This window comes from Malaya genurostris, chromosome 3 (assembly GCF_030247185.1).
Source record: "Malaya genurostris strain Urasoe2022 chromosome 3, Malgen_1.1, whole genome shotgun sequence".
NCBI classification, from domain to species: Eukaryota; Metazoa; Arthropoda; class Insecta; order Diptera; family Culicidae; genus Malaya; species Malaya genurostris.
The window spans coordinates 270,625,096-270,642,879 of NC_080572.1; the positions used below are offsets into that span (position 1 = coordinate 270,625,096).

Below are 17,784 nucleotides of genomic sequence, written 5' to 3' on the forward strand. Positions count from 1 at the left end.
GATTGTGGCACTTTGTACTCGCCCTCAAGAGCTTTCATTTGAATCTAAGTTCGTTACACACACACACACACATCCCTCATGGTCCCATCCAAAATATGCCACTATTCAGTTATTGTAGATTACTTTCTATACGAATATGGTAATTCCATTTTTAACGGTACTTTTGAAACTACACCCTTCCTTACACCTAGAATAAGACAGATGAAGAATCACCAGTTAGATGGTTTATGTCATATCTGTGGGCCTCTCCCAAAAACGAAGCCCTGGGTTCTTAGAAGCTTAGAATGTAAGAAAAAAATATTACTTCGCCAGTCCTAGCCAAATGCTATGACAATACATAACTTCAAAATTTTATAAACTAAAGATAAGAGCAGCCTACTTAGGAAGTATTGTCGAATACAGTACCCGAACTTGAAATTTACAGTTCAAAAATCGTGTGAATCTATTTTTAGAGCTTTGATTACAAAAAAAACAACTCAGCCGCTTTCCCGAAGCCAATATTTGAATCCGATTCTAGCGCGACAATTTTCTTAGTCAACTGCAACTACGAGACTAAGGATGGATGGGGCTTTCAGTAACAAACAAGCTATATTTTTCCGAATTCTAGTGTAAAATTGTGGGTTCTGGTTCCATTCGGCTCAATCCGTGTGCAGTAAATTATTTTGATATATGTCTTCCTTTTTCCTTTTAGTCAACACTCGAGTGCGTTGTTGACTCCGGTTTCAGTCATTATTATTATATATGAGATTACACTGGATCCTGGAACTTTTCAAATATTAACTTCCGAATTCAATTTCATGCACACCTGCAAGGACGCGCGGTTGTATCAGATACCAATAGACCGATGCTTTCAATAGTGTGATTGTAATTTATTTTATTTGGCTGATGATTTTAGATTAGGATGAATGATACAGAATCTTTCGTCATATTTCGTGAATTAATTATACATCGATTTTATCTCAATTTATTTTGAAACGACACTAGTCCACAGCTCTCTTAAGACATGATTAAGGTTGACCCGCATTAGGCCGATCCGATCGATACGACCAATCCGGAACCGGCTTTTTTTCTGCTTCGGTGCTGAAAAGGTCGGATTAGCCTAACGCTAGGGTACACTGATTTTTTATGCTGGCTGTTCAGAGATTTACGAATTCTGGAAACAAGGGGAGGGGAGTTTTAGTAGGAAGCACATATTAATACTTTAATTCAAATTTAACTTTTTCGAGCCCCGACCTGGAAGGATTCTTAGTGTCAGTAGGATCCACAGTACTAGCCATGCAATGATTCTGTACACTAAGAAGTCTGTTGAAACAGAATGGCCAAATTCCACAAAAAGAATGTAATTCCAAGACTTTGCTTTTACATATTAATACAAAACGCAATAAAATTGCAACGTTTTCTCGGTAGTCGGCTACCCAGAGCAATAAACACATGATAATATTACTCGAAAATGTACTTTTTTTTTCCATAAATACGTTTATTTCTTAAGGCAGTTTACATAAGTTTTTCTTCGCCGTAGCATCACTTTTACATAATATTCTTATCCTAATTTAATTCTAACATAGTCACAACGTTTTGAATTTATTAAAACATATTCTCTTATAGCTTAAATATCATCTTAGGTAACTCGTCATTAATTATGAAATCTACTCGGAAATATTATTTGAACCAAACGATTAACTTCTATAAATTATAAAATAAGCTGTTATTTTCAGACATTTTGTTGATAATTTCATAAACTGTTTCGAGTTTGTTTGTATCATTACATAATTTTTATTCTAATTTAGCTATTGGTTGAACTCATGGACGCAGCTGGGATCAGAACTAAGTCTTAAAAGGGGCCTTTATTAAATTGAAACTCCAATTTTCTTTATGAAATGATAAATAAGTTTCATGTATGAAAGGTCACGACAAGCAAGAATGTCTCGAACTGGGATATTGGATAGTTTACCTTGGGTACGCAAAGAATTTATTAGTTGAGATCTGACATCACGATACTCCACGCATGTCCAAACGACATGATCAATATCCCGATAACCTTCTCCGCAAGCACAATGATTAGTCTCGGAGAGCCCAATTCGAAGGAGATGTGCATCTAACGTGTAGTGATTGGACATGAGTCTGGACATCACACGAATGAAATCCCTACTCACATCCAGTCCCCTGAACCATGCCTTTGTCGATATTTTCGGAATAATTGAGTGCATCCACCGACCCAGATCAGCTGGCAAGTGTTCTTTGGCGAGACGAACTATAGAATTCGTTGAAAGCAATCGGTCGCTCATAAATTTCACCCTCAATAGCACCACGTTTGGCTAAATTATCGGCTCTTTCATTGCCTGGAATGGAGCAATGAGCCGGGACCCAGACTATAGTGATTAGATAATTATTATTCAATATGTCGTTCAGACACTGTTTTAATTTACCCAAGAAAAACGGTTCATTTTTGCCAGCAGCGATTGAGCGAATGGCTTCAATTGCACTCAGACTATCTGTGAAGAGGAAATAATGGTTTGGAATTAATGTGACGATTACACTCAAACTATAATGAACTGCTGCTAGCTCTGCTATATAAACAGATGCAGGTTCTTGAAGCCTAAATGAGGCCGAAACATTATTGTTGAACATACCAAACCCTGTCGCTTCTTCAATTCGCGATCCGTCCGTGTAAAACATTTTCTCAGAGTCAATATGCCTGAACTTACTTGAAAATATTTTTGGGATTTCCGTCGAGCGTAGATGATCCGGGATTCCACGCACTTCACGCTGCAAGGATGTATCGAAAAATAAAGTTGAGTCAGGGGCACTTAGGATGCTGACACGGATAGGAATATATCTTGAAGGGTTGATTTCCTGTGACATATGGTTAAAATATACTGTCATAAATTTTGTTTGAGATCGAAGCTCGACTAGTCGTTCGAAATTATTAATTACCATGGGATTCAGCACCTCACATCTTATTAGCAGGCGTGATGAAAGCTCCCAAAATCGATCTTTTAATGGAAGAACTCCCGCCAGAACTTCAAGACTCATTGTATGTGTCGAGTGCATGCAGCCTAAGGCAATTCGCAAACAACGGTACTGAATTCGCTCAAGTTTGATAAAATGAGAGTTTGCAGCGGAACGAAAACAAACGCATCCATATTCCATCACTGAAAGTATCGTTGTTTGATACAATTTTATTAGATCTTGCGGATGAGAACCCCACCAAGATCCTGTTATTGTTCGAAGAAAATTTACTCTTTGTTGGCATTTCGTTATCAGATACCTAATGTGTCCTCCCCACGTGCATTTGGAATCGAACCACACCCCGAGGTATTTAAAAGTTAAAAGCTGTTGGATCATTCTTCCCATCATATGGAGCTGAAGCTGCGCGGGATCATGCTTTCTTGAAAAGACGACTAACTCTGTTTTCTCCGCAGAGAATTCGATACCAAGATGAACAGCCCAATCGGACAAGTTATCTAAGGTATCTTGCAATGGTTTATGCAGATCAATAGCTTTGGGTCCAGTAACTGAAACCACGCCATCATCTGCCAATTGTCTTAGTGTACATGGGGTTACTAGACAGCTGTCAATGTCATTCACGTAAAAATTATAGAGGAGCGGACTGAGGCATGAGCCTTGCGGGAGACCCATGTAGCTAATTCTGAATGTTGCCAAATCGCCATGTGAAAAATACATGCACTTCTCTGACAAAAGGTTGTGCAAATAATTATTTATAACCGCTGGAAGTCCATGTTGGTGGAGCTTGTCTGAAAGAACATCAATGGAAACTGAATCAAATGCTCCTTTAATGTCTAAAAATACAGATGCCATTTGTTGCTTTTGAGCGAAGGCAATTTGGATGTCAGACGAAAGTAATGCAAGGCAATCATTCGTCCCTTTATTTCTACGGAAGCCAAACTGAGTATCTGACAACAAACCGTTCGTCTCGACCCAAGTGTCGAGACTTCGTAGAATAATTTTTTCGAACAATTTTCTGATGCAGGACAACATCGCAATGGGTCTATATGAGTTGTGATTGGAAGCTGGTTTCCCCGGCTTTTGAATGGCGATAATTTTCACTTGTCTCCTGTCAGGCGGAACAATATTTTGCTCAAGAAACTTGTTGAACAATTCCAACAAACGTCTTTTTGCGAGGTCGGGCAGATTCTTCACCAAGTTGAATTTAATTCTGTCCAACCCAGGGGCGTTATTGTTACAAGACAAGAGTGCTATAGAAAATTCCATCATTGAAAATGGGTTATTAATAAAACCATTATTTGGAGGAGATTCCCGTATAGTGCTTTGCGTAGGAACAGAATCTGGGCAAACTTTCCTAGCAAAGTCAAATATCCATCGGTTCGAGTATTCATCACTCTCATTGCCCACGTTACGATTCCTCATTCGTCTGGCCGTGTTCCAAAGAGTGCTCATTGAGGTTTCTCTTGACAAACCTTCGACAAAATGTCTCCAATAGCTACATTTTTTGGCTCGAAGTAAGCTCTTGTACTTGGTTTCTAAAACCATAAGTTTTTCAAAATTCTGAGGAGTTCCTCCTCCCCGTTTTAGAAACGTCTTGCAAGCATTTTGTTTTGCGAGTTTAGCCTCTGAGCACTCTTTGTCCCACCAGGGGTTGGGAGGCCTTCTGTTAGTCGTTGGCCCAGGAAAGCGTTTAGTTTGGGATTGTTCTGCTGCCTCCAGAATCGAACAAATGAGGAAGTCATATTCTTCAAGTGGAGGGAGCTCTTCCATTGAATTCAAAATACTAGAGATTCTACTTTGGTATTTAAACCAGTCGATATTTTTTGTCAAATCATATGGAATACTAGCTGAATTAGCAATACATTTGTTACAGCTAATTGAGATGATGATTGGTAAATGATCGCTACCGTGTAAATCAGGCAATATTTTCCAGGTGCAATCTAGTCGAATTGATGTTGAGCAAAGAGATAGATCTAATGCACTTGGGCGTGCAGGAGGTCTTGGGATCCGTGTCATGCTACCCATATTTAATACCGTCATGCTAAAATTGTCACAAATGTTTTGTATTAAAGATGATCTGCTATCATTGTAAACGGAACCCCACATCATTCCGTGCGAATTTAAATCCCCCAGAATCAATCGTGGAGCAGGAAGGGCTTCAACCATTTCATTAAGCTGTTGCTGTCCAACTTGTGCTTTTGGAGGAATATAAACCGAAGCTATGCAAATATCTTTGCCTTTAATGTTTATTTGGCAAGCAACAACTTCTATACTAGAAGTTGAAGGGATGTTTAATCTATAAAAGGAACAGCATTTCTTAATTCCCAAAAGCACTCCACCATACGGAGAGTCTCTATCGAGACGTATAATGTTAAAATCATTAAAATTTAAAGCTATGTTTGAAGTAAGCCATGTTTCGCATAAAGCAAATACATCACATTTTTGACTATGCAATAAAATTTTAAATGAATCAAGTTTTGGCATGATGCTTCGACAATTCCACTGCAGGACAGTGATTGTATCATTTGCGGCGGGTGATAAATTATCCATCAAAAGATACAAAACCTGAGACAATTGGCCATTGAGCTGATAACTGCTTCAAAAAATTTCTAGCTATTGGAAGGAATGCCATTATGAGGGTCTTTAAGGGTTCAGATATATTGAATGCTGAGAAAATCCATTCAACAATTTCCGAAAACTTCAGTAATCCTGTTGGTGGCTGTGAAATGGAGCCCACAGGATTATTACCTTTTTCTGTGCTAGATCCTGGATTGGTTTGTGAATTTGACAAACCAGGAGGCACAGTCTTTGGTTTTGACTTTTTTTGTTTAACACGGGGATCTTTTTTTGAAGATGAAACTTTAGGTGTCTTTTTTGGTAATTTGGAAGAAGACTTCTTTCTCTTAACTGACCCTTGGGTAGTGATAAACGAATTACCTTCACTATTTTCGTCAGAGTCAGAGTCCTCTGTTTCCTCTAGATTTGAAAACCCGTTTCCGGTTTCCAAAGGGGGGACATCAATGACCGTTTTAAGCATTTCTGCATATGTGCGCTTAGACCGTGCTTTTAAAGAAAGCTTAATTTTGTCTTTGTGCACTTTAAATGCAGTGCATACTGAAATATCCTCATGAGGACTTTCCCCACAATAAATACATTTTTCAATTTCCTTGTTGCAATCATTATCTTTATGAGGTCCTTCACACTTAATACATTTTGGTTTATTGCTACAGTAAGTAGCTGTGTGTCCGAATTTTTTGCAGTTCGTACAATTCATTACATTTGGAACAAAAAGCCGAACAGGGAGGCGAATTTTATCGACATAGACATGGGACGGCAACGCAGATCCGGCAAATGTCACTCGAAACGAGTCTGATGGGCGATAAACTTTTTTTCCCTCTTCATAAACTACTGAGTACAGTTGTTTGCACTCCAGTATTTTCACACCCTCAAGCATAGAGTTCTTGAAATGACCAACACCATGCTTGAGTAAATCATCTACCGAAAGACTCGCTTCGGTAACAACACCGTCAATTTCGACATCTTTGGAGGGTATGTAAACTTTATACTCTTTAATGAAATGTTCCGAAGAGACAATATCATTCGCGTGTTTCAAATTATTTACCACAACACGAATTTTATCGTTATTTACTTTTATGATCTCTTTGATTGAAGAGTATCGTGATGTCAAACCTTTAGAAATTTGGTAAATGTTTAATGGCTTTGATATACGTCTAAAAAAGACTATCCAAGGCCCAGAAGAGCTCTCCTGATATTTTTTCGTTCGTGGGGGTATCGGATTCATGCTAGGATTTACGTCCATGGATTCATCCATTACATTAAAATTTTTAACTAAACTTTAAATAAAATTTGAAACCAACACTACACAGTACTCAATCAAAAGGAAAAGAAAAGACTTCTACCTTGAAATTGTTGTCTATCTCCGTTGCACTGCCGTGTAGATCCTCGTTGCTCTAGATGTTCTTGTTGGGTGTATCTGGACGTTGATACAATGCTGAAGCTCACTGTAGCGATAGAATATGATGTGATGCTACTGCTACCTGACATCCAGCACCACTCGAATTCCGATTTGCTTTCGTCTTCGCCAGCTGTAACCAGCGCAGGTCACCGGTGTATACCTGCGTGTTGTATGGCAGTGGAAAGACCGAGTTGTCTTGTCTCCTTCTTCCTTGTGCTCCGCACCGATATGCTTCTGCACCGAAGTGCCTTCGCACCGGTGTGCCTTTGCACTATCCTGCTTCTGTGTGCCTTTGCACTCTTCTTCTTCAATGTGCCTTTGCACTCTCCTGCTCAGCACTTGTGGCTGTATATTGTGGCCTGGGTAGAGCTTGGGAAACGCCCTTTGTTGTTTCCTTCACCAGCTTGGCCCAGCACTAGGGCTCTCTTATGCAGCACGATTTTACGTTTTAACGGCTGCTGCCAACAGGTCTCTACCTGTAGTTCAACCGTTGTCGTATTTAACGCGTGTAAACTAACCAGCGTTGTTAAACTGTACGCTTCTATATACAACCTTCTCGGTTGAACGGCTATTACTGAATGACGAAAATGTACTAACAATCAACCCTTTCTTGTGATGTTCGCATGCATGCATGATGATTCCTCGGTCTCTAGGACGTGTCGGGCGACGGTATTGATCAGCATGCAAGGATCAATGCAGTTTACACAAAGTGAAACTCCGTGCTATTCTTAAGCAAGTAAATTTGGTGCCTGAATTCTGAACATAATTTGAGGTTTGGAATTTAATTTCACAGTTCAGTCCCTGTCCACAGGATCAAAAATGAAAACTAAGACTCTGGAACTGGTTTCTTGATTAGATTTTGGAACTGAGTTTGAATTACCTTAATTAAAGTTCAGAATTCGTATCCCGTGTTCTGGTTCAGGAATTCAACTTCGGAATTCTCATGATATGGATTCTAGATCAAGATTCTGTAAAAAAATTTAGATCTAAACTCCGAGCCAGAGTATTTTAGCTGACTACTGAACCATAATTTGATTCCTAAATTCAGGCTTAGAACTGACTTCCTGAATTCAGTTACAGGATTTAGTTCTAGAATTCAGGCTCAGAATTCAGAAACTGCATGCTGTAACTGAATTTGAAACTTGGTTTCGGGTACAAGAATTTGGAGTTGAACTCAGTTCATAAATTCTGGTTCGGATCTCGGAGTTTAGAAATCATTTCTAGAATTCAATTCGGACCCTGATCTCTGATTCAGTTCTAGAATTCTAGAACAAAATTCATGAACTGAATTCATGATCCGGATTCCAAACATGATTTTTTCAACTGAATTCTGAACACAATTTGAAGTTTGGAGTTTTATATCAATTTTTAGTCTCTGAATACAAGGTCGAAAGTGAAAACTTAGAATATGGAATTAGCATCAGATGTACAACTTTGCTTCTGCCGTTTTTTCCAAAATTAAAAGCTTTATTGGGAAAAAGTGCTTACAGATGTATTATTCAAAGTATTGTCCGTCGCTAGCGACAACTTTCTCTCATCTTTCCGGCAATTTTCGGATCCCAGCTCGAAAAAAGGAGTCCTTTTTTGACGCTATCCATGAAGCATTCCATTTTGCCAACTTTTCGAAGGATTGATCATGTTGATCTACCAGGCCGTGTGCCATCGAACGGAATAGGTGGAAGTCAGAAGGGACGACATCTGAGGAATACGGTGGATTGGGCAAGACTTTCCAGGTAATTGGACCACTTTTGCGACGTGAAGCCGAGCATTGTCGTGTTGGAGGATGACTTTGTCATGTCGCTCCCGACACGTTCTTTTCCTCAGAGCAGCATCACCGTAAGTTTCTGAGAGCATTCGATGCGCTTCATTTGAATTTTTTTTTCGAATTGTAACAGAAAAGTAAAACTTCCCGTAAATGGCGAGAATTGAGCACATAAACAGACATTTTCGAGCGTGAATAATACGAAAACAAGAACAACTATCACTGAAACGGCGATGACAATTCGTTAGGCACTGTACACACTCACTTCAAAGGTATTATCATCTATGTATTTTGACCATCCTCAGCCGGTCCAGCCACCCATCGGAAAACGGCGGAAGCAAAGTTATACACCAGATATTTGTGCAACTGGTTTCTTGATTAGATTTTGGAATCAAGTGCACTTACTAAAGTTAGGAGTTCGTATCCCTGATTCTGATTCACATAATTCTACTTCAGGATTCTCAATCAGGAATTCAACTTCAGAATTCACAATGCATGCTAGATCTAGTTCCTGGAACAAAAACGAATTCTAGAAATAAATTCTGAAACTGGATCCTTATTCAGTTACACAATTCTAGAACAAATTTCACGAGCTAAATTCTTGATCGGGATTTCAAACATGAATTTTGCAACCGAATTTAGTTCTTCAGTACAGCTCCAGTTCTTAAGTGTCCGAAATCCAGGATCTGGTGCTGATTAAAAAATGGTGGCAAAAGTACTCAACAGATGTAAACATCGGAGAAATTTTTCAAATCGGTTCTTTTATGAACCACTAAAATGTTCCCAAAGATCTAGGCAAAACTTGAAAGTTTGAAGTTTGTAAAAAGTGTTTCAGTTTTATTAGTATTAACGTCATCCAGTTATGGCTTGGACATTACCCACCCGCCAAAATTTCAAATTTTTCATGCAAAATAATGATTCAAAGACGAAAAATTCAAGGAGCTTATTTTCTCGTTGAATTATTCCGTTTTAGTCCAAACAAATAGGAATTTGAACTGCTCTGCACTGATGAGTCAAAGACGAAACGTAAAAATAATGAAAACGGTTATGTGCCCTAGCACAAAATTTGGCTAACCCCTAAATGACCATACCTGCATCGGCCAGAAATAGTCGAAAACACGTTTTCGTTCGGCACGTCAGAAAAGACATTGCACTTCGTTGCAAAACAAAAAGTGTTCTGTAAATAGCAGAAACTTTACGTCTGCTTAGCGGTTCAAATTGAACTGCCGAGTTTAGCACTAAGCAGTTCAATTTGAACTGCTCTGCACTGATGAGTCAAAGACGAAACGTAAAAATAATGAAATAGGAATAGTTATTCGAGTTTAAAAAAAACGAGTGGGTAATGTCAGAGAAATAACCGGAAGACGTAACGTGAGGTGAATACAAATAAAATGGATGGTTTTCTTGATATTAAAGAATCTGTTTTCTGTACCTGGAATTCTGGAACTCAATTTCGGAGCTGATTGCTGGAACTGAACTCGTGACCTCAATTCTGAAACAAAATTTTGATGCTAGATTCTTCAACTGATTTCTAAACTGACCTCGGAAACTGAACTCTGAATCTGAATTCTGAAACTGAATAATAGAACTGTATTCTGATCTTTGGATTGTCGACCTGGATTCTGAACCTGAGCTCTGGAACAGAATTTCGGAACTGAATTCGAAACCAGGATTATGGTTCGGCACTGAATTTTGAGCCTGAATCCTAACACTGGACTCTGAACTTGGATTCTGGTGTGCAACTGAATTTTAGTTACAGAACTCCGGTACAATATTCAGTTTTCTAATTTGGATACAGAATTTAGCCCCGAAATTTAGTTCTAGAATTCAGATCCAGAATTTAGCTCAAAAATCTTCAAAAACATTCCGATGTGATCGAGATACAAAATAGGAGTGTTTACCTAGTTATCAATCATTCTACTGAAAATTTTATCAGAAATTGCTGATTATATCTCCGATGACGTGGAGAAAAAAGTATGTGGGTACATTAAACAAAACAGATAATATTTACGATAAAAAACTAATTACTCACTCATATGATAACTTTAGAAAAGATTATCCTTAGTTTGCTAAAGCAGTGGCAAAATCAAACAACTTTGACCAGAAATTAGCCTAGTTTGATGCAAATAACCAAATTTGTTTTCATTTACGTTTCGTCTTCGACTCGTCGGTGTCTAACAGTTCACGTTGAACTACTTGGTGGCATAGCAGTTCAACATAAACTGTTATGAACTGATGAGTCGAAATTCGAATCTCATTTCGAGAAACGTTATCTCTAAGAGAAAAATCATTTTAAACAAATTTGATTCTCCATGAGCTGAGGAATAATAATCAAGTGAGCCTTTATTTTTTTCTACTCTAGCTTCTTCACTTTCAAAACGGCACTATCCATATTTACAACCAGCTTGCGGAACCAGCGTCGTATAGTCTCAAAACCACGGAATCGAGCCAAGAATACACTAAAAAGTCATCGCTTGCAGTTGAACACTCATCATCCCATCATCCACCAACCGAACAACCAAAATTTCATCGCTTTACCACTCTCCTAGGCTTTATTAAAAAAACGAATCTCGCCAAAGTACCTTAAAAGCACAAACAATTCAAACATCGAAATCAATTTCCAATTAGTTCAAACCAAGCTGTTTATGTTTCGAGTACCCTTCACTTATGTACCCGAGAGTCCATTGTAATCACGTCACGTCACGTTGCCTACCGTTCGTCGGTGAATAGCGGCCTACACTCTCACCGTTCTCTCTCACTCTCTCTCTCTCTCCTGCCGAATGTCAAATCCTTTTATGGAGCAGAGAGCTGAACGGGTACTGGCTCTTCGTCGATGAACTCGTGAGTGCCAACGGTGTCAGTGGAAAAACATCGAATCCTTGGAATGTTACGATTCGTAGTTTCCTTCGGTTCGATGGTGGGTTCTATTAGAGACGGAAAACTCTCCCAACTTGTTGGGCCACTCAATAAAATATCGAGTGAGGTACTTTCCGACAACATCGGACGGTACGCCGTTGTGCGGACCGAGAAGAGATGAACTTGAAATCCGCAATCCGAATGCTTACCAAGCGCTCTTGAATAGAGCAAACACAAAGTGTGTAAAGAGCCTAAAAGAATGGGGGAAAAAACTGAAATTGGATGGCAGGGTACTTTTGACAGCACTGTAAATGTTATTGTTCGGAATGTCGATTTCTTCACCAGTGAAGGCGTTCTTCAACTGTTTTTTGTTTGGTTCTCCTTTGGATAGGGCCGTGCTGATAGTCCTGAGTGAGCACAATGCGTCACTCTGTTCGGATAAATTTGGGTCAATAGAACATATCGCCGCTATGTTATTCAATTTTGCGGAAGCTGCCAACATTGCCGTCGTTTTTTTTAGTTTGTTTTACATGGGATCGTTTTTCGTTCCTGCTTAGTCTAGAGCTCATTCGTTGTGTTGGCGATTTGAATCGGCATGAAGATTCCTTTTTCAAGTTTCCATCTAGAACTTATATAACACAAGAATTGTCTGACCTATTGATAGTAACTACAAATCAAAACTAATCTGCACTCTTCTGAAGAGTGAAGTGAAGAGCTTCATATGTCATATTACGTCCTGTGTTCACTGAATTACGCATCACGTGGAATGCATCGTGCATGCTAGTTGATCTCGTAAAGCGCACTTTGATTTGCGGAAGTTGTTGTTGTACTTAACAATATACTATTTGCTTCATGCTTTTGGCAATGCGATCATAAATTTATGATAATTTTTTTTAGTAACTTGAGATACCACAAACAACTCAAAATTAGTGCAATGAGTGAAGTTTCATTTACGCGTTACAACGCATTAAAAAAGGGGTACGTTTCATTTATTTTAGTGTGTGCAGTTGACTGAGCAGATCGTTTTACCCAGTACACCTTAAGCAACTCGTTGTGGTGGATTCAGGAGCAGAATTTAGTTCCCGGATTTAGTTGCAGATCAAGAAACTCGACTCAGAACCTAGTACACCCAAACCTCCATTTACGAAAAAAATTGGGACTTCGTAAATCGAATTATGACGTAAAAAAAGTTTACGTTTTTTGGAATTTTCAACGTAAAAAAAGTTTTTCCTTTGTATGTATATTATTGGATATGTATAAAAAAATGGTTAACTATGTAACAAAAATTATTAGTATTTGCAGGAAAAGGATGTTCTAGGTCGCATCAATTTCCAAAATGGCAACTTCCGGTTCAACGACATTCCTTACAAGCCATCAAAATATGGGTATTCTCGAAACGGGTTTGATGAGTAGATGTCAGAAAACGATGTTTGAGGTGGTTCTGAATTTCAAAATGGCGACTTCCGGTTTATTGATATTCCTTGAAAACATTTACTTATTGGTATTTTTGGAACGGGTTTGAAGAATACATGTCTGAAAACGATTTTTGAGATGGTTCTGAATTTCAAAATGGCGACTTCCGGTTTATTGATATTCCTTGAAAACTTTTGCAATTTGGGTATTTTTGGAACGGGTTTGATGAGTAGATGTAGGAAGACGATGTTTGAGGTCGTTCTGAAATCCAAAATGGCGGCTTCCGGTTATTCCTTGATAACCCTTACAATTTGTGTCGATATTTCTCTAATGGTTCGAACCTTCACCATATGCATATTTTCGGAACGGTTTTCATTAGTAAGAGCTTACATTTTTGAAGCAGTAGTCTAATATCTGCGGGAGATCTACATTATAGCCGGATTTAGTTTATAAAAGATTAAATTACCAGACAAATTAGTTTCAGATTATCAAGATTGTTGAAACTAAGCTATGCCATCTTGGAATTCTGGTTTTCAAGGAATATCAATAAACCGGAAGTCGCCATGTTGGAAATCAGAACCCCCTCAAACATCGTTTTCCGACATCTACTCATAAAACCCATTCCGAAAATACCCATACTGTAGTAATTTCCTTGGAATATAAATGAGCCGGAAATGATTTTCATTGTATGCAAAAACCTCTTTTTACCATGTAGGTTCGTAAAAAAAGTTTACGTTATTTGAGATTTTGTTCGTGAAAAGAGTTGTAATAATATTTGACTTTTGAGCAACCCTATGATGAGCGCACCCCTGTACTCACACACACACATATTAAGCATTGTCGTAGGCATATACAATTTGGTTAAGCTAGAGCAGTTCAGCGTCACCCACGAATAAAGCCAGATTGTAAAACTAAGTTAACCGCACGGACGTAAAATAAAACATTTATATTTTGATTCAATCTTAAAACATGATGTCAGAAGTGGCAGACCTCAATTCGCCTACAGAATGATTGTTATTCGTATGTAGAGACTGTCGAGAAATAAATGCTATTAAAATATAAACTTATATCAAAGCGCTAAAGTGAATCAATGATGGCGTCCGGTTTCGACCTTCGGCTCCCACAGCCACTTGATTGTGCCAATCTAGCCAAGGAATGGCCCCATTGGAAACAAATATTCGGAATATATTTACGCGCAAATAACAAAATAAAAGAAAGTGAAGAAAATAAAATAGCTACTTTTCTATGGCTAATTGGATCTCGCGGTGTTGAAATTTTCAACACGTTGTACCCTGATAGGGTGGTTACCGAAAATCTTTTTGGTGTTGGTTCCAGCGATCACGCTGTAGATGACGAAGAAGCCGATTTTGATGATGCAGTTAAAAATGTAGTGGACGAGCAAGCACTCACACTTGCACACGTTATTGCATCGTTTGATGATTATTGTCTGCCAAGGAAAAATATTGCAATGGAGGCATTTAAATTCAACACCATTGCACAGAAGGAACGGCAAACATTCAGTGAATTCGAGACAGAGCTCCGCACACAGATACAATACTGTGAGTTTAAATGTCAACAATGTCAAACATCCTATGCTGATAGGATGTTGCGTGATCGGATAATTATTGGTATACAAGATAAAAAACTGCAACTGAAGCTTCTTGATGGACGAGATGACCCGTTGTCGAAAATTGTCGAGACCTGTAAGGTGTTCGAAGCCGCTTCCGAGAATAAACTTATTCTCGATCGTAAGGTGAGCCTGCTTGAAGTAAAATCTGTGGGGAAGCAACCGGATGACGAAAGGAGAGATGTTGTTTCTATTACTAAGAAACAATGTTACAATTGCGGAAAACCGTTCAACCACTTCAGCAAATGCTGTCGTCGTAAAGAAAGAAAGGACATGAAGCCATCGGTGACGACCGGAATACAGGACAAGCAGAAATCAGTATTGTCAATAAACTGGAGTGACGCAGGTGAGTGCTGTGTAACAGATGAGGTCGACAATGCTCGCGTAAAGAATTCTAATAAGAATGTTAATTTATATAGAATAAATTCAACGGAGCAAAGGTGTGTGAGTTCAGGGCCCTGGCGTAAATACTATCATGTAGGAAACGAGAAAGTGCGATTCAAACTGGATACTGCTGCCGATGTTAACTGTGTACCAATTGATATTGTAAAATTAATTGGTGTACCAATACGTACTGTAAACAATGCTCACGTTCTGGATTATAGTTCCAATACTATAAAAGTTTATGGTTCAGTTAAGTTGACTTGCTCTGATTCTGTAATGGGTACAGTGCACACAGCAGATTTCTTGGTTGTTGATTCTAATTACGAGCCGTTACTCGGTTTGCAGTCTTGCGTTGACTTTGGATTAATCACTCGTCTCAATAGAGTTATGTTGCCAAATCATATTCCCAAAAATAAAACCGATTTCATTAATGCATATCGAGACGTTTTTGAGGGGTTAGGTAAATTTCCTGGCCAGTGTTCCATAGTACTGAAAGAAAACTCCATTCCGGCTTTATTCTACAAAAAGCGAATCCCGTTGGCTTTGCATGACCGAATAAAAAATGAGCTCAAGCGGATGGAGGATCAAGGAGTAATTGTATACGTTGACTATCCTACTGACTGGGTCAGTAACATGCAAGTGGTGGAAAAACCAAATGGTTCGTTGAGAATTTGCCTTGATCCGAAACCGTTAAATCAGTGTATTAAACGCGAACATTATCTAATCCCTACACAACAAGATTTGTTCAGTCGCCTTTCGGGTAAAAATATTTTTACTGTACTTGACTTAAGCAGTGGTTTCTGGCAGATGGAGCTAGATCGAGAAAGTTCTGACTTGACTACATTTATGACTCCTTTTGGACGCTTTCGATGGGCTCGTGTTCCATTTGGACTCAATAATGCACCTGAAATGTTTCAACGCAGAATGGTACAGATCTTTGGTGATATTCAAGGAGTGGAAATATACTTCGACGATATAGCTATTGCGGGAAACGATGTAACTGAACATGATTATATCTTGTCACAAGTTATGCAGCGCGCCAAAGAAAATCATGTGAAATTCAACGCTGACATGTTGCAGTATCGTACTAATCGTGTTAAATTTATGGGTAATATAATTGGCGATGGAACGGTTTACCCTTTGGAAAAGGATGTTAAGGCAATAACTGATATGCCAAAACCAAAAATTGTTGCAGATGTCACTCGTTTCTTGGGTCTGTGTAAATATCTAGCTAAGTTTATTCCAAATTTATCTTGTCGATCAGCAAACCTTCGTAAGTTGACACACAATGATAGCTCATGGAACTGGAGTGAGTTACACGAAAAAGAAATGAATGATCTTTTGAAAACCGTTTCTGAAGCACCTGGCTTAGCAATCTTCGATCCAAAAAAACCATGCATCATTCAAACTGATAGTTCTAAAGACGGTTTAGGATGCGTTTTACTGGAAGATCATGGTCCTGTTTCTTACGCGTCGAGAACGTTAACAAAAAGCGAACAACGATGGGCTCAAATCGAAAAGGAATTGTTAGCGGTGGTATTCGCATGCCAAAGGTTCCATTTTTTTGTCGTGAATACGACTTACTTTACTATGGGGTGCCTTTTCAAAATTAGCCATATGGAAGAATGGGCAGAACTTAATCGTAAATATCTCGACTTGTTATAAAGGCAGCAACATAATTCTTTCACCATTTCATCAAAAATATGATTAGGAATTTAGGATAATATTTTGAACAGTGTGAGATAACCACAAACAACTCAAAAATTTGGTTTTCTCAAAATTTGAAAACAACGCGGAAAACTCTTTACTTTTGCTTGGCTTTTTCGCGCAAGGACGACGATTTTAAGGTAGTCAGGCACATATCTTCAACTGACTGCGTATAAAAGGGGAGCCGTGGTCGAAAATCGATCATTTCTTCTTGTGCTTTGGATCCAAGCAGACGTCGTGGGAGCAGCTTCGGAGAGTGCACCTTCTGTGTGGTTAAAAACATCAAACGCTCAGGTCGCAACTCTCATTTTGACTTCAATCGTCAGGTGGAGCAGTCGGCAATGAAAGCAGACCTTTCGCGTGGTATAGAGCCTCAAACGCTTAGGTCGTGCTTTCATTTGGACTTCAATCGTCGAGACCGCAGCGGTCGTCAATAATGAGAGCAGACCTTTAGCGTGGTGCCAAACCTCAAACGCTCAGGTCGTGCGCTCATTTGGACTTCAATCGTCAGGTGGAGCAGTCGTCAATGAAAGCAGACCTTTTTCGTCGTCTTCAAGTTTCAGATTTTAGTTCCGGAATATAGGTTTAGAATTCAGAACCTGCGTGCTGAACTGGATTCTAGAAAATGATTCCGGAACTGATTTCAGTTTCGAAATTGTAGTTCTAGAACTAAAATACAACTGAATTCTGAGTGTGTTCTAAGTTCTGAATTTAGTTAGTAAACTCTGGTCCAGTTCCTAATTCCAGAATTCTTTAAATAGGTTCTTTTTAGAACCGTAATAATACTCTCAAAGAATTATGCGAAATTTTACGTTACTGTACTCTATACGGCCCATTTTATAACCATCTGTAGTTTGTAGTAGAACTTTCTGCTGATTTGCTATATAAAATGCATAGCATCGACTTAGAAACCATTAATGAAAGGTTCCTTTCAGAACCACCATCACTTTATCATGAAGAACTATACTGGTTATTTCGTAATATTTAATTGTGTGTCAGAATGTTTAATGTAACTAATCTGTACTTTAGTTTAGAAGTATCGTTTCAAATTCTAGTAATGAAAAAAAGGAAAGCTTGCACAACTCACACAAT

The 17,784-nt window shown here is 38.7% G+C and overlaps 1 protein-coding gene across 1 annotated transcript in view; it reads left to right on the top strand.

The window, feature by feature from the left end:
- Positions 1-15,967, top strand: part of LOC131434328 (uncharacterized) — a 37,482-nt gene extending 21,515 nt beyond the window's left edge. The window contains exons 2-3 of the mRNA XM_058600996.1: positions 14,274-14,947; positions 15,021-15,967. Coding sequence (XP_058456979.1) covers positions 14,274-14,947; positions 15,021-15,025 — 679 coding nt within the window. The 3' untranslated portion in view covers positions 15,026-15,967. The remainder of the gene's footprint in view (positions 1-14,273; positions 14,948-15,020) is intronic.
- Positions 15,968-17,784: the final 1,817 nt, after the last annotated feature.